Source organism: Cryptotermes secundus, unplaced genomic scaffold, assembly GCF_002891405.2.
Source record: "Cryptotermes secundus unplaced genomic scaffold, Csec_1.0 scaffold273, whole genome shotgun sequence".
Classification (NCBI taxonomy): domain Eukaryota; kingdom Metazoa; phylum Arthropoda; class Insecta; order Blattodea; family Kalotermitidae; genus Cryptotermes; species Cryptotermes secundus.
This window is the reverse complement of record NW_019744109.1, coordinates 1549287-1571997: the sequence shown is the minus strand read 5'-3', so window position 1 is coordinate 1571997 and position 22711 is coordinate 1549287. Positions and strand designations below refer to the sequence as shown.

At 38.1% G+C, this 22711-nt stretch overlaps 1 protein-coding gene across 5 annotated transcripts in view; it reads left to right on the top strand.

Moving 5' to 3' along the window:
• Nucleotides 1-265: 265 nt before the first annotated feature.
• LOC111874428 (serine/threonine-protein kinase Tao) overlaps nucleotides 266-22711 on the top strand; it is a 43141-nt gene continuing 20695 nt past the window's right edge. The window contains exons 1-10 of one of the 5 annotated variants that reach the window (XM_023869928.2): nucleotides 266-345; nucleotides 424-567; nucleotides 978-1155; nucleotides 10772-11060; nucleotides 12333-12528; nucleotides 13687-13839; nucleotides 14817-14992; nucleotides 17195-17357; nucleotides 19614-19792; nucleotides 21831-21998. In XM_023869928.2, the coding sequence (XP_023725696.1) occupies nucleotides 1139-1155; nucleotides 10772-11060; nucleotides 12333-12528; nucleotides 13687-13839; nucleotides 14817-14992; nucleotides 17195-17357; nucleotides 19614-19792; nucleotides 21831-21998 (1341 nt within the window). In that variant the 5' untranslated portion in view covers nucleotides 266-345; nucleotides 424-567; nucleotides 978-1138. The other 4 variants (XM_023869929.1, XM_033755448.1, XM_023869930.1 and 1 more) reach the window with 4 other exon arrangements.

Genomic DNA, 22711 nt, shown 5'->3' with positions numbered 1-22711 from the left:
ACAAACATCTTATACTATTACAGCGACATCTTTTGTGAATACTTTGGATGATTCGTATGTACCTAATTCAAGCAATTCCTCTACTCGGTATTTCCCTGTCGTTAGTGCATATTTAGCACACGATGTCTGTTGGCTGTCCAGCAACCAGCAATAGTGTTGAGCGTGTTGAGTTGCATGTGTTATCGTTATTTACGATTTACGAATGCATCAATGCAAATGTCAACCCAGTCACATGATAGTGACATCTTACGAGAGCATTTGAAAATTATACATAATTGTAGGAGATATGTTGTGTTTCATCTGTGTCTACAATAATTGGGTAATCAACGTCTAGTTTTGCTGGAGGTGAGGTTTGGTATCATTTTTGACACAATCGAAGGATTTTACATAATATTTATGACAAGAGAGTATCATTAATTTCAGCTGAGATTTCTGTTCAAGCTGAGGAGAAATATATTCCAGTATGTCTCAAGACAGCATAATCTCTGAAAAATCCAGATCATCCGGAGTTAAAAGTACTCTTGCGCATGCCTAGAAGACGCCATTTTGAAGGTGAAACTTTTGATGGTAAAGTGGCAGAAATTGTGATGATTTTTATCTCAATTTTCACTTATAAGTTCTATGTAAATAGTTCTGAAAGTTAACCTCGAATGTTCGAATTGCGTGTGGGAAAGGTGATGCAGATTTGTAGATCTGTTGGTTATCAGTGCGGTGTTCTAACAAATGGTTCACGATGCAGTTCCCTTCTTCCTCTTCTTTATGCAGGACGATTATTGTTGCTCAAGTGTATTTTCTGAGAACCCTGTCGCTAGGAATAGTAAATGTTCATTCTCGTCAGTTTCCTTTCGTGCTTACAGTTGTTAATAAGAAATTTAAGTAGGCCTGCGTACGTTTTATACACTGCAGAATTATGCTCAATATGTCATTGTTATGTTTGATTTACCTATATCGAAGCCCCCATTGACATATTATTTCAGGTCATTCGCTATATGAGTGGATCATGGCCTCATGTAATCAGGTGTGAGAGTGTATGCAAGTTGAAAGAGTACTTAGTACCATTGAGTGCTTCAAGCAACTCCCACGTTTGGGAAGCATCAGGTGCAGAACTTCTGGGTGTTTTTAAAATTACTGGAATATTATGCCAGCTGTACCCAGGTGGGTTAACAATTTGACATACAAGGTAATATATAATTAGTTCAGTTATAATAGTAATGTAAAATCTGGCCATTACACACATTTTTGAGGAAAGAGCTGTTTGCTGTGTTACAGAGATGTATGTCCTGTACTTGTAAATGTAAGTTCATTTGGTTTTACAGACTAATAAGAGTAGTTCTACTTTATATGACTTATGAAGACATGGGTTTAATTTTACACCTTCTTACACGTAGTAACTCTATTGTAACTAATAGGTTAGATAAGTTTGATTATGAATTTCTTACTGTGGCAGTGTGTTCCTGTTGATTGAGAACTTGCAAATAAAGTATGATGTTATAGTAACTGTCATTAGCATGTAGTTGTATGTGTAAATGTGATTAGTAAAGGAGTTTTGGATGGTTTACAAATTAATGATGGTTAGGTAACAGGTTAGAATTTCAGTTCAGAACTTTTTGGAAGCGTTAGAAATTGTCATGTTAACCTTGGAAACTGGAGCTACATTTGTATTTATTATTGATGTATTTTTTTTTTCAATTTGTACATGACAGTCCTAATATTTACTTAACAGCTCTTAAATATTCTATTGATACTATGATTTATTGAGAAAATTTGCAGAAGAATTGTGTACAGTTGTCTTTATTCAAATAATACTTCTTAAGCTGTAAGCTATGTTATGTCATTAAAAATAAACTTTCCTCACTCATAGACTGGCGTTGGCCTGACACTGCTTACAGCTTGGGAAGAATTACTGTGTTACATTGCTGTGACAGTTTTAAATCATCATCATGGGAGTTAGTCTACCTATTGATGCCATTCATGCCTTATTTGTTCAGTAGTCTCTTCAAACACATCTCCTGTTTCCTTTTTCCGTATAGTTTTTTGGGTACAGTCTTCTAGGTTATAATGCTGTTTGGTTCAAAGAGAGCCTAATGATTTGGAGGAACTATCGCTTCCATCATCTTAAGGTTCGAAGTGTAGGGCAGGCGGGAAAGTAAAAACAGATGGAAAGGAAGATGAGCTTGAAAAACGTTTGACTTGCAGCCTGATACCTCTAGTTTCTTGATTGGCTTACTTTTTGAACTTGAAGGTGGAGGTGATAACATTCTCTGAAACATCAAACTCTCTTTGACCTACATGGTATTACAATCCGAAGATAGTCACCTCTGTGAGAGCCTTGAACCCCGAATTTGGTTTGTAATTATTAATAGTTTTAGAAGTTTATTCTCTTGGCATGTTGAATGCAGTCCATTTTATGTATCAAAATTTTGTCTGATATTAATTCCATTTCTGATTCTTCTAATATGTCTTGATTTCATTTATGATCCATCAAGTGTATTTTGCTGTTATATAAATTTTATTTTAATAGCTGTGTTTCTTGTTTTGTCTTTTGCTTTGATTACCCAGCCTTAACAAAATCTTAAAACTCTTTTTTTTTATGTAAACTGTGGGTTGTTCTGCCAGGTTTGGTAGTTACTATTGAATGCTGTAGTTGGGCTAAGCAGTTCAGTACACTTATGCAAGTTAAAAGTTTTCAGTTTGTGCTAAAACATTATTTCAAATTAATTGTAAGTATATTTGTATAAACATGAATGATTACTGGATTTTTTCACTTTGTCCATCGCATGGTATTCTAAAGAATGTGATGTTTTAGAAACTGGTTCTATTTCTGTCCTCAGGTGAGGGAGTGGGTGACCGAACTGATCAAGTAATTGGGGTTGGCTCTTTTTAACACATTGCAGACCGGTTGTTTAAATATTTAAATCACCCTGGGGACCGGGGTTTTTAAGCCTAGCACCCTAACTTGTGCACCGTTCACTTTAAAAATTAATATAAAATCTCCTAATCAATTTTATGAACTAAAATTTTTGGAGAACACTTACCAGAGCTCCTAGAAGTGCTTGTGCATGTGATATCTCTGGAAACATTCCCTTTTGTGAAGAGGCATCACGCAGAAGTTGCAGGTGTACGCAGTCCTACTCTTCTTCTTGTGGACTGCGCACACACGGCACTGCCTAGAAGGGTACTGCTTCTTGCAATGTTTACTCTTCACAATTCTCACGAGGGTATGTTTCCGCATATCACCCGAGAGTCGTCCAGGGGGGTCCACATGAGGTCTCTGGCGTGTGCGAACAGATGGCCCTGGCTGCACTACGTCTGTGTCTGACACAGGTACTGCCGCCAGTGTGACAGGAAATGAGTGTGATCATGTTACTGCCTAAGCTAGCAAACATTCCCGAGGTCAACTACGCAGTAGTTATGATGCAACGTGGCCACACAGTGAGATATAGTCGGTTGCAACATAACGCGTCAGAAAAGGGCCAATTGGCCTGCCCGGTCCACAACGCTATAGAAACATAGAGGGTCAATTGGCCCATCCAGTCCTGAATGTGTTAATGAACCCAACGGAGTAGGTATCTCCCATCCCTCTCATGTGAGGATTTCACTTAGTGGGGGGTGGAGTCCAACTGGGTCCACTTGGCACGGCGGCCACTGATTGGCCTATTGTAGCCTGCCCTGTGTGATGATGATGATGGAGAATTTGGTGGAAAGAAGATTGGCAGGGGAAACTGAAGTACTCAGAGAAAACCCGCCCCAGTGCCACTTTGTCCACCACAAATCCCACTTGACCAGACCCGGGATCGAACCTGGGCCGCCACGGTGGGAAGCCAGTGACTAACTGCTTTCGCTATGGCATGGCTCTCATGTAAGGATGGAAACATCCAGTTTCCAAAACATGTTATTCAGTGTTCCGTAGAATACTTGATGATGGACAAAGCCCAAAAATCCAGTAATCCCGAGCGTCCTATACCATCATCAGAACCCTTTAGAATCTACTAATATAAACATATTTTCTNTCGGTTAACACCACATATACACGGCGCCAAAGCCCAGAAGACTGCTTTCTTCATAGTCACCGCCGTGAAAGCCTCAAATCTTACATATTTTCTTAATGTTTGTATATTATTATTTTGTTAATCTTGCTTCAAATTTCAGATCGTGTTAAGTTTTATTATTTGATTATTGATAGATGAATGACAGCCCTAGAAGTAGTATTGATTAGGATATTATCATTGTGCTCTGATAATAGTACATGTGCATACATGTTGGTTGTAGATGTGCATTACAAAGTAACGAATTTTGGCCCTTTGTAGTGCGGTGCACTTTCTTACTCAGCTCAGTTCTTAGTCCCCACGACTGGATGATGGCCTATCTTTGGCAAAATACAACCAATTAATTAATGTAAGTCAAGAATCTGACCATTAGAACTGTAAAAGCAGTTTACAAAAATTATTACGGTACTGAAATAGGCACAATAGATCACTGTGGTCATGGTGCAAGGGCCAAGAAGGTCCACCCCTTATACAATCATTCATTCAAGGTACTGAAATCGTGTGTCTTAGCTGCATTCAGCACTATATCAATTAAAGATATTGAGATTGATTGGACGAAGTTTATGAGTAGTCTGTAATGTGTACTTTAAGGGGATTTTCTTCACTTCTTCTGTATTGTGGGTGGGGGCTGGGTTGTTTTGTCACTTTATTCTCAGAGTACCCCACAAATAAAAGTCACATTGGACAAATTCAGGCAAAGATTCTGTCCTTGCCTATTTTCTATTTCATTGAATATTTCTTCAGTACGCACACATCTTGTAACAGGATTGTCATCCAGAAATGACCCAGTAGATTTCCCATTAATTACTTTATGGGAAGTCCCCCCCCCCCTTAGAAATTCACATATAATGTATAAGCTTGCTTCATTATTTACTGTGGAGATACTGAAGAGATTGTAATTTGTATATGCATTTTATCTATTGAATCTGGTACTAGTTGGCCTGAATTGCTGTAAGGGGCATCTCTCTTCCCTTCATGAGCAGCTGAAGTGTTTTTGTGTAGCTCTGAGATTGCTGTGTGCACTGAATGTACAGTGTACTTTCAATTAGCTGTACTAAGGAAGGGGGAAAGATGTACTAATAATAGAAAAATATGGGTAATCCAGCAGTAATCTCTTGGCACAGTTAGGGTATGATGGTGATTATTGAGTATTGTAATATTATAATATTAATGTGGCGGTACGCGGTAGCATAGTTGGTTGAGGCACTATGCTACAGGCGGGGTTTGAGTCCCAAATGAGGTGGATTTTTCAGTTTACCTAATCCTTCCAGCTGCACTATGCCCCTGGGGCCGACTCAGCCTCTAACAGAAATGAGTACCAGGAATATTCCTGGGGATAAAGGGCGGGCAGCACGTAAGGCTGACAACCTCACTGCCATCTGTAAGCCGATTGTCTAGAAAAGAAAATGTGGGAGCCTCAACATCTTACAGCCCTATGGGCCTCCACAGCCTGTTACAGAGATGTCTTTAATATTAATGTAATAAATCAAGAAATCTGTGCATAGAATCCAGGGTATTTAATTGAGAATTTTAATACTTAATGTAAAAGTGTATTTAATATAGAACATGTTTCACATTTCTCCTTTGTTTGAAAAATTGTCTGCTGTGCTAAATATTTATTGAGTTATATGCAGAAATGCATATAGGTGTTTATATAAAGTGGGCATTAAAGTTGTGTGATGTAAGTGAAAGTTGAAGTGGCTCAGCAGTGTTTGGTTGCAAAATCTGTTGTTTTGGTCTGCAGGAATGTAATTATGTGCATAATATTTCAGTCATTTTTGTTCAGTGATAATTTATATTAATAACATCTAAGTAACTTGATGGTTGTGTGGGTGTCAGTTTGAATATACAGGTTGTTCCAGAAATAAGTACAGAAAGTTGGAGGGTGAGTATTTTGGCCCCAATTAGTGAGAATAGTTTGTATAAACATGGGCCCAAAAATGCTTCAGTAATGAAGTGAAGCCATTCAACGATGTCCCGACAGCAGTAAGATTAGAACTGTGGTTACAGAAATAATATGTCCTAGGGACACTTTTAAAGGAAACTGAGTTTAGAGTGGATGATGTGGATGACTACTGGTCATATATTTCCAACACCTTCCCCATTCAACAGTGGAACTCGCAGTCTTATTTATAGTGACAGTGAATTGACCACATATACTGGAATGTGACATCTGGTATTCATTTCCAGTGAAATGTACGAGAGTTGGAACTTTAATAGTGGCAACTGTTTATTTACAAGTGATACAAAATAGATGCATGTTTCGAAGTTTTACTGTCCTTCGGGGTAGTCACCAGCATTGTGTACAACCCGTTGCCAGCGATGTGGGAGTCGTAGGATACCCTTAGCAGTGCCTCTTGTGTTGATAGTTCAGATGGAGTGGTCTACTGCCTGAAGAATCTCTGGAACAGTTCTGAAGCGAATGCCACAAAGTGGTTCCTTCATCTTAGGAATCAAGTCAAAGTCACAAGGGCTTAAGTCCGGGGAGTATGGTGGATGGTACAGCACTTCCCAGCCCCATCGATCAAACAAATCAGTCACAGCTTGCCATTTCTGCATTTCCGTCAAATCATGCGGAACCCATTGTGATGCAATTTTTCTCATGTCCAGGCATTCCTCCAGAATGTGAAGCACAGTCATATCCTCTGATCCTGTCTCTCATGCCAGCTCACGCAAAATATGGCGTTGATCACTGTCCAGTAACGCGGAAAGAGTGTACACTTCTTCGCTGACACTTGGACGACCTGGCCGACGCATATCTGCAACATTTTGGTGTCCCTCGTTGAAGGCTTTTACCCACCTTGCCACTGTTCTGTAAGGCAATGCAGATTCCCCACAAGCATCTTGAAGACCTTGATGACACTGTTGTGCTGTACGGCCTCTGGCACATTCAATCTTTATCCAACTCCATTGTTCCTGTTTCGAAAACATCATGACAACATTACATTAGACTGCCAGCTAACACAAGGCTCTGTTCTCGTTACTGCTCATGCACGTGATGTGGGAAGGGAGATCCTCATGTCTCTAGGAGATCTCTGAGCTAAATTAGGCAACAATTTCCTGCCGAAGTAGTTTCCAATGCTTCTGGTAGAGGGTAGGTAGAGCATCTTGAAGACCTTGACAACACTGTCATGCTGTACAGCCTCTGGCACATTCAATCTTTATCCAACTCCATTGTTCCTGTTTTGAAAACATCATGACAACATTACATTAGACTGCCTGCTAACACAAGGCTCTGTTCTTCTCGTCACTGCTCATGCACGTGATGTGGGAAGGGAGATCCTCATGTCTCTAGGAGACCTCTGAGCTAAATTAGGCAACAATTTCCCGCCCAAGTAGTTTCCAATGCCTCTGGTAGAAGGGGGAAATATCAGGTACTGACGGCCGACCTCGTTGGCTGAACGGGGCTGATAGCACGCACCGGTACCGGTAGGGTATGGGGACAGTAGAAATTAAAGGGGGACGCACAATGGACCAATAACTGGTCTCAGTGCATGGGGAAACCCACCCCCTCTAATAATAATAATACTGCTCCATAGAAATATTCTTGACTTTGTCATATTAATTAGATTATTTTATGAATGACCTTGGCAAATAACCAGTTTTGATAGTATTAGTGTAATTACCATTGTTATTTATACATGAAGAATGAAATGGCAAATATAAGGTGGTGGGGTTATGGGGTGAGTGAAGTGAGATTCTGGTTTTAAGTGGCGTTTTAAATCTTTATTTTCATTTTTTGAGTGTCTACACCCACTTTTAATTTTGAAGATTACTGAACTCCACATTTGCCCCTCATTCTTTAGTGGTAATTGCTATTTCAAAAGACTGGGATTTGTTTTCTGTATAATGTGGGCAGTAATTGATTATGCAGTTGAAAAGTGATTACTGTTAATGACTATAGTGGTAATTAACGTATTACAAATTCTGTTCATCTGTTGATTTGCACAGAAGAGACATTTTCTTTCAATGACAGAAACAGTTGGGGTTATGTGTTATGAATTTATATCACTGTGTATTAATTTGTTATGAACATTTCATGACATAATGAATGTAAGATTCATTTACTGCTGTGGACTGTGACTATTTTGTCACATCTTTGAATGCCGCTTTTATAAATTGATTGTAACTTACACAGTCATCCAAAAGTGTGAATGCGTGGGTGCATGTGGTAAGGTAAAGTTGTGTCTATTGCTATTTCCACACTGTACAGTTCACTGTTACACCCACTAGGGTCCTCAGTTTTCACTAGTCATATCTTGGCAACAGATTCATAAGTCTGTCACTTCAAATCACACATTTAAGTGTTCGTTTCACAGGCTAATTCCTTTCTTCCCATTTCTTCACAATTATTCTGCCAACTGCAAACTCCAAACACTCAACTCAATTGTTCTGCTCCCAAGCTCATATCCTGGCAGGACAGTGTCTCGAAACTCAAGTGACTCAAAAGTCAAAGTCACTTTACGACTGGAGGTTTACCACCAGTCAGTTCGTCTTGGCATCAGGCCCCTTGAACCCCATGACCAGAGGTTTTTTTTTCCCAACTGAACTCTTGCGGTAATAGTCCTAATGTAACATCCTCTCTGACAAGAAGATGGGTTTGTCTGTTATGAATACACTAGGCCTTTCATCAAGTGTATATTTTGCACATATAACATGTTATTGAAAATGCTTCATTTTGCACTACACACAAGTCCTCTGTCAGTACAGGCTTTACAGAGCAGATCATGCCTAATTTACATATTAACTGACTCAAGTCAAAGTCGAATTGCAGCTGACTACCAGTCAGTCAGTGAGTCTTGGTGTCGAGCACCCTCCTGGGGCTCATGACCAGATATTTATTACTGTTTGACGGTTATAGTCTTGTTCTTCTGGGGCCCCCTCTCTGATGAGAGGATGGGTCTGTCTTCTGTACATGCTGCTGGCCCTTGCCAACACAGTCTGTTTCAGGTCCTAGTCCTTTGGGACTCGCGACCATATCTTACTGTCTCAGATTCGAGACTTCCCTTTTTGTCGCCTACTACAACTCGCAGGGTCACAGTGGAGGTATTCGACCACAACTCCACATGGGTGAGCTGACTCAAACAATCTTTTTCCTTTTTATAACACCTTGGCATGTACCACACAGAAAACGAAGCCTCTCTATTGTTGAGAATGCATGTTTACAGCGCTGTTGCATAGCAATGGAAGTTATTTGATTGTTGCTTGCGTGTTTGTTGCTGTGGGAATATGTTTACTGAGCAGTTGCCTTGCAGTGGACATCTCCTCTGACTTCACTGTTCCTGCCTTTGGGTGCCATGTTACAATACAGATGTATATAATGGATTTTTTGATGATGAAAATGAACTGCCCATCAGATATGAATGAAACCCACAAAAGTTATGTAGAATGAGCTGAAGTGTACATGTAACAGAATGCATTTGATTTGGTTGATTTGTTGCACAGAAAAGTATTTTCCATTTTGAACATTAAAAATGGGCATATACATTTGTGTTATTCACTTATTGAAAGTGTTTGACGAAGCTACTGTTGAATTTATGAGATCTGTAGAATGACCCAAGTTCTCTAGGTTTGTATCCATTTAATATCATATTTTGAATGAACTTACACACTTACATTGTAAGGTAATATTGAATCATTCACCGACCAATGGGATAGATGGGTTTAGACCATAATAAATTGAGGGGTCCAATTAAGCATTGATTCTGATAAAGAAATTGTAAGTGAAATATGATCATAAGTGCCAATTTCTGGTATTCAAAGTTCACAGTATTCTTCTATGTAATAGTTCAGCTGAATTGATTTAATCTTTCTGTACACATACTTAGTGTGTTCCACACAATTTGTATGAGTGTTATTTAAATCATAGATGTGCATTTTTGCAATATTTTGGAAATTTTTTTCTCCACTCTATATATTTGTCATACAGTGGACAATATCCATAGAAAGTTGTGTCATAATGATACTGAACCATTATTACAAATGTGTAGAATTGCGTATATCTGGAGAGAGTCATGGTAACCAGAGAAGCATGTGCTGTATCACTTATGACTCAAACTGGGTGCTTCCCTAATGAAGTATTTGCTCTTCTTGCCTATGTTGTTACCTTAATGGAACACAATATATAGATAAGTTATCGGATGACATGGAAAGGTAAAAGATGCAGGTTTTTTCCTCCAGTGTGAAAGCTAAAATAATAATTTTCTCATCTTTGTACCTTTTTGACCAAATTGTCTGTCATTAAGTTCTGCAGCAGAAGGTGCAAATTCTTTACTGTAAGCTATGTATGGAGAAATAATCTTTTCTTTATTCAGTTTTGAGAGCAGTCTTGTACAACTATTTCAAAAAATTGTGTGTGGATTTGGGTGGGGGTTGTGGGATGGGGCAGGAGTAGAAACTGGTAATTGTATGTCTTCTACTGCCATGACTTTTCTCTCCCATAGTCACATACTTGGCACGATCTTAGATCATATATCATAGATTCTAGAAAGGTAAATTGTCCCTATGCTTAAAATGACACTGCACCTGGAACATATGGGGTTGTGGAGGTATCGCTCCACATTCTTGACCTTAGCATGCCATTGAGGTGAGTGGTCAGTAACTTGGTTCATCTACTTTACATAATGATGTAAAGAAGAAATCCTGCCCATTCCATCTCATAGCCAGTTATTTTACTGAACTGCCCCAACTATCTCCACAGAAGTTAACATTCCCTTTGTTAACAGACCTGGTAGCTTGAAGGACCCAGAGATAGCTGAGCTTTTTGACAAAGATGATCCTGAGAAGAGATTTGAGGATTTGCGTGAGATTGGACATGGAAGTTTTGGAGCTGTGTACTATGCACGTTGCTTGGTCACCAAGGAAATTGTTGCCATCAAAAAGATGTCCTACCTTGGGAAACAGAGTTTGGAGAAGTGGCAAGATATCCTGAAAGAAATTCGATTCCTGAGACAACTGAACCACCCCAATACAATTGAATATAAGGGTTGCTTCCTTCGAGATCACACGGCATGGGTAAGTCAGATTTCATGAACCTATTATTAACTTAATTGTTTAAAGGTATTTTTATGTCTTGTTAAATATACCCTTACTGCACTCAAGAGTTCGTTCATTTATGCATAGAGCCAAGTGTGGCAACTGTATAGATGACTGCCCTTCTTGTTAGTGGGAGAAAGTTAGGCTTTTGAGATTGTGGAATTCTGGGTTGTGACACCCACATACTTCTGTAGGCAGTTACCAGTGATTCAGAGATGCTTGCTGCTTTGGGAAGAATATTAAAATAGAGGTAGCAGGTTCCTCTGAAGTGATATTATCTCCTAACCTCTGCAGAAAATTTAATTCCTGGAGGATATTTAAATCATAGAACATGAATATGCACTGTTTCATTCAAACTATAATAAATATGGAAAATATGGTAATTTCCAATTTTCACTCATTTGAGAAAACTATACAGAATTTAAATATTGATACATATTGTTTTAAAATTACTTTTGGCACACTAAACTTATACAAATAAGGAAAATTTTATTTTATTACCTTAGAGATTGAGAACATTCCATGCATAGTTCATCATGTGCATTAGACCAGTACACAGTGACTTTCCTTTTTCCATGCCTCTGACAAACAATGCACTATCTCTGTGGTCTTCCTTTCTTATCAGAAGGTGTAAGCTTACTTATAAAATACAGATAATATTTATTATATTCCTGTCAAGACAACACTGTTTCCAGCAGATGGAGTTGCTTTTTGACACGTGTTTCAGCACATGATGTGTGCCATCTTCTGGTCTGGTTTTTAATTACGTTTATTGTGTCGTGCACTTAGCATGAATTTTCCATCTGCCAACCAGGGAATGTGCCCTGTATCAGTTACAGGGTCCTGTGTATAAACAGGAAAAAATATTTTTCTGTAGGTTCAACACTGATAAAACATGCATAGCTCAGTAAACCTTGCTTCTCATGAGGCACTGCATCCACCGTATATCACAGCACAGATCTTGAAATAAATTCTGTGACTGTTCATGTTGTAATGGATTTACATACAGAATTTGATAGAAGCAGTTTATATAAATAAATTTATTAAAATAGGTCTTATGGAAATGGGTTTGGAAGATGTGACCTGGAATGAACTGGTTTAGGATAGTATCCAGTGACAAGCTTCTGTAATCACAGTGATGAACCTTTAGGTTCCATATCAGCAAGGAATTTCTTTCGTTTGAAAACCTGTCAGGTTCCAAGCAGGACCCATGTACCATGGAGTTAGCTACTTATGTTTCATGTCCTACAGCTTGTGATGGAGTATTGTCTTGGATCTGCATCAGACATCATTGAGGTGCACAAGAGGCCATTGAAAGAGGAGGAGATAGCGGCCATATGTGATGGTGTACTACGTGGCTTGAGTTACCTTCATGCTCTGGGGCGGATACACCGTGATGTAAAGGCAGGCAATATTCTGCTTACAGAAAATGGTACTGTCAAACTGGGTAAGAGAGAACTCTTCAGACACTTATTTTTGTAATAGTCCTTATACTTCCAGAAGTACTAAACACTAATTTTTTGTGTCCTGCGTTGCTGTGTCTCCGAATGTAGAATACTGTGATTCCACTTCAAGATCATCATTGCTAGTTTATGTAAAAAAGAGATGTCCTGTTTTTTTGTTGTAGAATGCCAGTGTCATGTATGGTCTGGGAGAAAGATTTGTTCTAAACAATTGTTCTTTTTACATATTCACTTTTCCATTTTTGTGTATACATAACTTTAGATCTGTGGGTGCTTGATCTTGATCTATTATGCATTTAATTTCTGCACTAGTACCGTACTGTTTTTTTATTCATATTAGAAGGTTTGGATTTTTTAAAGTATTGATTGGGTTGCATGGTATTGGGTTTTTAAAAATAGTGTAGTTTTGGTGCAGTCATACCTCATTTGGATTGAAGAAACTAAAACACAGATTTCAAGACATTGGTTTCTGGAATGAGTACACCTCAAGTACACACACGTGTAATTAGTGAAAAATTTTGGCTGTATAGTGGAAAATTATTCTATGCCATAGAGTTTCTGAAGCATATTTGAGGGGGTGTCATCGTCAAATAGTGAAATGTCTTGTTCTGCTACCATGAGAACATTATAGTTAGTGCCCCATAACTTTAGCTGCAGGGAAAGTTAAACACTGTTGTGGAGCACGCTTGCTGTACGCTTGCTGTGGTGACATTCAGAGCTACTCCATGAGCGGAAAACATTAGCTATAACTTCTCTGGCCTCGCTATGAATTGTTCTGTGCGATTGTCAGTGTGCCATGATAGTGACACGAACACCACATAATACAATTGCTATGACAGGTACTAACTAACAAGCAACACAACGTACTATACACCTGACCACACTCCAAGACACTACATTCCAAACTGGTAGTACCCACACTGATGTAAGCTGATAAGACAGCTCCCCCAGCCCTTGAGAGATGGTATGACCCCTCTACTACAGCTAGATTTCCGAGGAACTAACAGTACTAGGTTCTGTTTTCAGTATACGATATGAACCAAAGTCACCATTCTGAAGATCACATTGAGCACGCAGGACGTGTATGTGTCATTCATATTTTTGTAATTGATGTATATTTTGACATGTATTTCATGTTGCAGCGGATTTTGGTTCAGCAAGCATCAAATGTCCTGCAAACAGCTTTGTGGGAACACCATACTGGATGGCACCTGAAGTAATACTGGCCATGGATGAGGGACAGTATGATGGCAAGGTGGATGTATGGTCTTTGGGAATCACATGTATAGAGTTGGGTGAGATTCATTTTAGAATTTTGTAGATATGAAATTTACTGTATCTACATATTTACTAACATGCAGAGAGACTCAGTGTCAAGGGAAGTGAAATAACAGAGAAGTACAGTGTTCAGAATGAAATCAATAATTCATTAGAAAAGAAACATAAAATTAATAAAGCTGTACCATAGGCATGCAACAGAACAGAGCTGTCAGACTTGCAGCCTAGTAGTTGAATTTGTGTGACCCGGAAGAGTAACCTTCCATTCTCAAGAATATGTATTAATACTTTCCTTTTCAAGAAAGGAAGTGAAACTTGTCAAAGAAAACAAAAAATGCTTATTAAATATTTTGGTAATTTTCCAGTAAATAACTTAACAAAATTAGGGAACTAGTATGACTCCATGCTTGTATGCAATATTTATTCAGTGAGGCGAACTTTTAGTGACTGAATTTTAAGCACTGTTTACTTGGCAGTGATGTTGACAACCTAATTGCATGCTCAGTGTGGTTACATTGTGTGACCACTTGGATTAAAAGCAATGTTCTGTTTTATTGATAAATATCTATTTTTTTATAATCCATCCTACAGGTACAATGTATCCCCTCAGAACAACATTAGCTTATGTTTATACTGACACTAGTGTGTTACACTTTCCTCTTGAGCATACTTCATATAGTTGTTTAGCCATTCTGTTTACAGAAATGTTCATAGTGATAGTCTTTGTCAATGATAGGTGCTTTGGGGTGGTTGATGTGGAACAGAGGTAGTTGGAGACTAATATAATAGTGGGCAGAAGGGGGGAAGCCTCTGGCTCTCTTATTCCCACCATCCATGGAACTTCTCTCTGTTGTCTTAGTATAGACAATATGAGTATGTTTATTCTGAAGGGTTAATTGGGAAGAAGATGTCCTGTCATAAAGAGCCATTAATAAAGTGTCTTATTTGTAGTGGCTGTAAATGTTTTAGTAGACATAATTTATATTTGTTGCAGCTGAACGTAAGCCACCCTATTTCAACATGAATGCAATGAGTGCCCTCTATCACATAGCTCAGAATGAGACGCCCTCGTTGAGTTCCCCTGAATGGACTGATGTGTTTAGGCATTTTGTTGAATCTTGTCTTCAAAAGAACCCCAACGAAAGGCCCACATCAGGAAGGCTCCTATCGGTAAGTTTCTCTGCTATCACCATATTTACTTACATCTAAGTTACACCCCTATTTTATGATATTCCTACAAATTCTGCCATATGCATTAAATACAAAATAAATGTTTTTCTCTAAATTCACTATAGTATCAGGTCATGCACTAGGAAACAGCTTGTTCCCAGAAGACATCCCTTTTACCTTTCACTCCACTCCTAATCGTAACCACTTGTCACCGCAATTCTGAGATGTGTGTAATCAGTATAGGATCTGTAAAGTAAGTAAATCTAGCTGAGTATACAGAAGAAAATCTTTGAAAATGGTAGAAACCTGTACTTGTTAGAATTAATGTGTCCCGAAGTTTAAAGAGACCTAGTAGACTCTTCACTACAGAGCAGAGGGTAGGACATCTTGAATGAAAAGCATGAATTTAACGCTAATGAAGTCATCTGGTGATAATTAGATTAAAAAATATTGTAACTGGACCAGTTCTTCACATGTTTCTAAAGTATATTTATATTTCACAGTTATATATGTTTTATATGAAACTTCGCAGTTTATAACTAGTGTGTTTACTCTATGATGTATTTGATTTCATAAACATACAGTACTTTTTCTGGCATTTCTTTGTGTAGACTGAAATTACAAAATAATCCTGCAAGTAAGTGGTTTTGTTCTGATCGTGTATTAATTTGTATTTTAACAAGCAACTTGCCTTGATGTAAGATTTGAGTACTTTGGTCTATTTACACCTGCTCACGCCGGTTCTTCGCTTGCGAATTTTCTTCTTTTTTCTTCTCCCCTGAAGATGGAGGCGATACGTTCCTCCGAAACGTCGGTTAACACAATATCTGCACGGCACCACATCCCAGAAGACTTCTCTCTTCATAGTCACCGCTGTGAAAACCTCAAATCTTACATATGTGTTAAATCTCTTTCAGCATTAGACTCTTTTAATTCTGTTGGCTTTGTTTGTGGCTGTGTTTTTCTTATTGTAGCTTAAGCAGAAGGTGAAATTGTCATCTGATGTTTGTCTGCATTATATTGAAGTCCATCACAACTTGATCTGGTGGAAATTTAATACTGAGGTTCTTGGACTTTAATCATGGAATTAAAATTTATGTGAGAACAGGTTTTAAATAGAGAAAATTAAGTAGTTAATTGATTGTACTGGTCTTGCCCCCTGTGATTGTTGTAAGCTTCATCATTTCTTCAGTGTTTGTAACTATACACCTCACGTTGATAAATATTTTACATTTTATTCACTTGATTTTATACTAAATATGATAGGTGAGGAAGATACAGAAGTTCACAGAGCAAGGGTACAAGAATGTACAGAGTGAATATAGATATGTCATTCACATTACATTAATTCAAAGAGAAGATAACAGTGGACAGGGATATCTGGAAATTTTCTAAATATTTACCAGATTTCCCTAGCCATACGATGTGTTCACTAAACAGTGTATAATGTGAACAACACATTTAATTTTATTCATTCTGGTCCATCACACTAGTTAATTGTTATAGAATGATTTGACAAGACCATTGTCAAATAATAGTGAACACCATACCTTGTATAACCCATCTGTGGGGGGTTCTGCCCTTTGTTAAACCATCTTTGCATAATTAATTTATGTATGCTGCAATAAAACTTCAGCTTTTTTTAATTTAATTATTTTAAAGATAAAAGTTTGGGTTAAAGAGAAAACAAGAAGTGTGCACACATTTTGTGATATAATTCTTCAACGTTACGATCTTTTATATACACTGGGGATGTTGCCTTACATATTCACACTTTAGGTATAACATCAAAGATTGAAAAAAAAATGAAATACAGGCCTAAGAATCTCTTCAAATAAGCATTTTTCATGAAAATGACAACAGCTGGCAACGTAGAACCTGTTGTCAGCAGATCCATCTACCAGCAACTAGTACATGCATACTTGTAATATCACCTACCATTATTACACTTGCTATATAGAAAGAAATTTTGTCTTGACAACTTCTCTGGAGAAAAAATTCAGTGGAATGAGGTTGGGAGACTTTGGGGACATTTTCCAATATATCAGTTGCTCAGCTAACAAGGAACCAGTATACCTTAAATGTGGTGATGTCCTTTCTTGAGAAATTCAATGAAATGTATGACAGTAATATTTACACAGTAAAACTAAGCAGTTAATGGTAACTGGATTGATATTAATGTTGATAAGCTTGTTTCTGCAGCATCAAATGGTGACCCGGACCCGCTCACCGCATGTTCTAATTGACCTGATCCAACGTACGAAGGCAGCAGTGCGAGAATTAGACAATTTGAATTATCGCAAAATGAAGAAAATTCTTATGATAGAAGCATTTGAAAATGAGAGCAATGTGGGTGATGCAGATGGTGAGTACTGTAGAAGCATTGGGAAATGGAAGTATTGTGGGTGATGTGAGTAGTGCAGATGGTGAGTATTGTTGCTCAGTATTAAGGGTTGTCAGGCTGATGCAGTTGCATAACTGTAGGTGCCCTTACTATTGCGGATTGATGTAATCATCAATGTCAGAGACATTTCCTTTTTCATTTTTCTTCACTTTTAAAAGCCTTTTCCATGTTATGTCTCTCACATCTTTTTGTCTTGTATTTGTTTCACAGTTCACAGAATGTATTTTCTCATATTGAGTTGCCCAGACCAATTTGCTATGAAGGTCGTGGGCCTGAATATTGTATTATGCTGTGGTGTTAATGGCAAGCTGTATTCTCAGAAATGTAATAGTTTTGTGCAGTATATTTTTTGCACCTGTCAGCAAACCCTCAATGTTTACTGTACAGTTGGCATTGTTTGAAAAGTGTTAAGTACAGGATCTTCCGAAAAGAATGCTAACATTTAAATTACTGTAATTATGTTAATTATTACCTGAAAAGCTTGTAAGCTTTCATAACCACGCATGCAGCCACATGAGTAGAACACATCATAAGACATACTAAACACACAACATTAGAAACATAAGAAGAACGACTCCCATGTGGATGATCAATAACACACACGAATTTAAAATATGACGTATGAGATAATAGGTTTTAACAAATTTTAAATACATAACCTTTATTATTATATAAGGATGTATACAAATTTAATATTATTTGTGAATGGACATATAAAGGCAACCAGTGAAATAGTTGACGGATCGATACACCTGAAGATGGCAGCATACTGCCGAAACATGTAGTGTAGAAGTGGTAAATGGGATTGTATGCACTTGAAGACTGTTAATACAATTTACCCATTATGAATATGAATCATTGCAACAGGATGCTAAAATACAACATACCAATTAGATTGATGTAAATAAATACTTTTAACAGTAGCATTCTTAATTACCTTGGTTCTTTATATCCAACAGTTCTGCAGTTTTAGATTGCTATATGTAGCTACTCTCGGTGACAGAGGTAGAAAGCTGTGGTAGTGATGGGTGGATGTATGAATATTTCTTGCCTGTGAATTTCAAAGCAGTATCCACAGCCATTTAATACTCATGCTAACAAATTCAACAAATAATGCACAGCAGTTTGAAAGGTGTTTCAAAAGAGTGCTAAGTGGGACAGATTTTGCTTTCCAAGTTTCTGTACTACTTGAGTCCACGAAAACCCAGATTCTTTACAGTTTATGTTGGCTGATCTTGTCAACAGCTTTACCTGAAATCCAAAATTAAATTTTGAGAAAAACTTCTCAATAATAGTCATTGAATTTCAAAACACTTCTCACTAGTTTTGTGATTTTGGGAAACTAAACATTTTTATGTTCTGAAATGTGATGAGCCAGTTTTTAGAAAATGTGTTTAAGGAATTGTATGAATAAAACTTCTGGAATTCTGTGGTGGCAGTAATATGAAACATACCTAATACATGTCGAATACACAAGAATACACTTTGCCACGTTGATGAACAAAAACAAATACGTGAACTTCAAAGCCAAATTTAAGATAGAGTTAAAAATTTTTAATGTTCATACATCATTAGACATAACTTACTATCTCATAAAAATAATAGTTGAAAATATGTAGCAAAATGTGCCTAAAATTGTATTCCAATTATTTCATTTAAAGTAGTGTTCCTCAAACTTTGGTCTGCAGGCCACTGGCTGTCTTTGGCAGTCCATCAGATGGTCCATAGTATTATATAGTCCACGTAGTGTTATGTTATGTAACAAATGAAATAATTTAAATTAAAACAATTGTGATAAATACTTTTAAAAATACTTCAAACTGATGGATAGAAAAAGTCTTTTATGGCAGTGTTTTCTCTCCTGTTTGCAGAAAAAAGTGTAATTGCTTGCTCTTTATGGCAAAGGGGCGTTTTATGATAGATGAGTGGTCTGCATATGTGCTGACTGCCTGTGTAGTGGTATACAGTTGTTAGAAGTAGAAACACTGATGTAAAAATTCATATTTTAGTATTACACCTGTATCCAAAATGTCACGCTTCTGTTAGCTTCTGCCGCCAAGTAGTTCCTTAGAAACATTTTCACATGGTCCTGCTGTTTTGGAATTAATTCAGTCTTCACCACTTGCATCATATTTTAATGAGACCTTGCAGCCAGAGCTAAAAAATATCATCTTGTTGGTCCCCCCCCCCCTTTCTTAGTACTATGTTGTGTTGCAGACACCCCCGATGAGCAAACTGGAGGTGACAGCAGTAAAAGCAACAGCATCACCTCTGAACACTCTTTACATTCAGTGGGTGTGAGTGCATCATCACAGAGTAGCTCCACTAATAGTCTTCCACCTTCTGCTGATGGAAATGACACCAGTTATCCTCCCTCCATGCGCAATAGACACCAGGTACGTTCTCCAGAGTCTGGTTGAGTTATCTTCTCACTCAGCATGTCACTATGAATGCCAAGCAAAAATATTATGAAACAATTAAAATGGGCGTGAGTGTTTACAACTGTAACTTCTTCCTGTCCTGCTGTGAAGCATATTTGAAGACAGAAAGGAGTCAGTTTTAGCAGTTCTCATATAAAATATGGTAAGTATCTGCTACCCCTTTACAGTATTCAGCAATAAAGTAGATGGAGTCAGCACCACAGGCACAGAAATACCCCCTGTAGTGTTCATTCTTTGGTCACACACTAAATTTCTACACACATGCTGTCACAAGCGGCATGTTTCCATATAAGTTGAATGTGCTGTATGTATTATGAGTTTGTCATCAAAAGGCTCAGTTGTGTTCCTCTTATGATNCGCCGCTGATGACGCTGCTTCCGGCATCTGTTTTCGGTGTCTCTCTTCGTCTGATGCCTACCCTTTGACCTGTCCAGCAAGGGAGGCCCTGCCAGTAGCTACGCTACCGCTGGTATAGCTCTCAGGGTCCTTGGCATACTCAAACACCCTCACCACGATAAGGTGGAGGGGCAGTTGTGATATCATACAAAAATTTGTAATAGATACATGGTTGAGATAAGCCATTTTGAAATGTTTTGTACATTGTCTGTGTTCTGGGCTCTGTATTGTTGTAAGTTTATGTACTTCAACTACCACATGTAACAAAATTGTAAAGATATAATGGGCACAGAGATCTGTTTTGGAGATATGTTAAATTGTTTGGTAGGCCATGTAGCTACTCTGGTTATGCAAAAATTTGCCATTAATATCAGAAAACGGTGACCATTATTTAGGATTCCAGTCTATCCTTGCACAGTCCTATGACTGTCCAAACTGTTAGCCTATTAAGTGTGTAACAATAGAAAACAGTATAACATTCTGAAGCTGAATATTCTCTATATTCAAACCCCATGTAGTTTGGGAGAAAATATCATCTGGAAAGGAATGTTATGCAAAAAATTTATCAACAGTTTGTGTGAGAGAATATTCTACATAAATGCTGGTCTAGGCACTTATGAAGAAAGATCCAAGTAAGAGAAAAATATGTGCCAAAATTGATATTAATATTTACCAGAAGAAGGATATCTGGCAACTGCAGAGTGACAGAAGACACAGTAAGTCCCCACATTTAAGGAATGTTCCATGTAATTCATGCTACACAAAAGTTTCTACAAAAATTAGTATAGAACTTATAGTTCCCTGCCAGTCACAGTGGCTGCACCAAGTAAGGCATGAAATTTCTTTGCCTGCTTGAACGGTGGGATCGTGGGTTCAAATCCCACTCAAGGCATGGATGTTTATTTGCATTTATTCCGTGTTTGTGTGTAGGTAGTGGCATTGTGTCATGCTGATACCCTATCCAAGGAGACCTACCGCCTGTCTAAGATTAAGAAACTGAAATGAAATGAAGCATTTCACAGATAACCTATGCTCCAAAGTTGGAGCAACAGGAATATATATATATATAGTTAGTTAGTTAGTTATTGGAGAGGGTGGGTTTCCCCATGCACTTAGACCAGTATTGGTCCATTGTGCTTCCCTCTATGGTATTCTACCAGTCTCTATATCCTACCGATAAATGGTGCGTACCATCAGTCCCGCCGAGCAAGCGAGTTCGGCCACTTGCTTAGCGGTGTCTGTAATGCATCCCCCATCTATCAGAGGCCTTAGAGACTATTGTTGGGTGGGAAATGTCCTGGAATTTGGCTCAGTGATCTCCTTAGGAGATATGAGGTTCTTTTACGTGCCGTAAAGTTACGACACGGGACACACAGCTTAAAGTCCCTCCCGGAGGACTTGTTCCCTGAATTTTTCCGCTCTTAAAAATTTGACGACCTCCACCGGGTATTTGAACCCACGTACCACGAGTTATGAGGTGGGAATGTTACCTCTAGACTACAGAGGCCGCTTATATATATGGGTCCCTGTGTATGCGTGTATTTTAGAATACAGACATGACAGTTGTCAGCCATGTACTTATGTTGTGTTGTATCAGGCCAGTAACTCAAATGCCATCCAGGACCATGGAGCCAATAACTTTGCAACCATCCGAACAACATCCATCGTGACAAAGCAGCAGAAAGAACACATGCAAGAAGAGATGCATGAGCAGATGACAGGCTACAAAAGGATGAGACGTGAGCATCAGGCAGCACTTCTCAAGGTATGTGTTCTGAATAAAACATAACAGATCTTTTAAATGCATAGGATTTTAAGGTATATTGTGGGTTATAAAACACAGTATATCTGAGGCACTTTCACTTCTTAATGTAAGTGCATTTGATTTACATGATTTCACTTTCATGTTATTGTCACATTATTTTACATAATTTCAGTTCTGATTTTAACATGATTATGCAGTCATTAAGAGTTAAATTGGGATAATCTGAACAATATAAGACATGAATCCAGCAGGCATTTCAGGAACAAAAAGAGGGAATACCTGAAAAACAAAATTGATGAACTTGCAATGAACGGTAAGAAAAAGTTCATTAGAGACCTGTATAGAGGAATAAATGACTTTAAGAGGGGTTTCCAGCCTAGCAGTAACTTAGTGAAGGATGAGAATGGTGATCTGCTTGCAGATTCTCTCAACATTTTGAATAGGTGGAGGAACTACTTCTCTAAGTTATTGAATGTACATAGGGTCAGTCCTGTTAGGCAGACAGGAATCCATACAGCTGAGCCATTAGTACCTGATCCTAGCCCTTTTGAGGTTGAAAGTGCTATTGCAAAATTGCAATGGTATAAATCACCAGGTAGTGATCAAATTCCAGCAATACTTATTCAAGCAGGAGGTGAAATATTACATTCTAAGAGTCACAATCTAATTAATTCTATTTGGCATAAGGAAAAATTGCCTGATTAGTGGAAGGA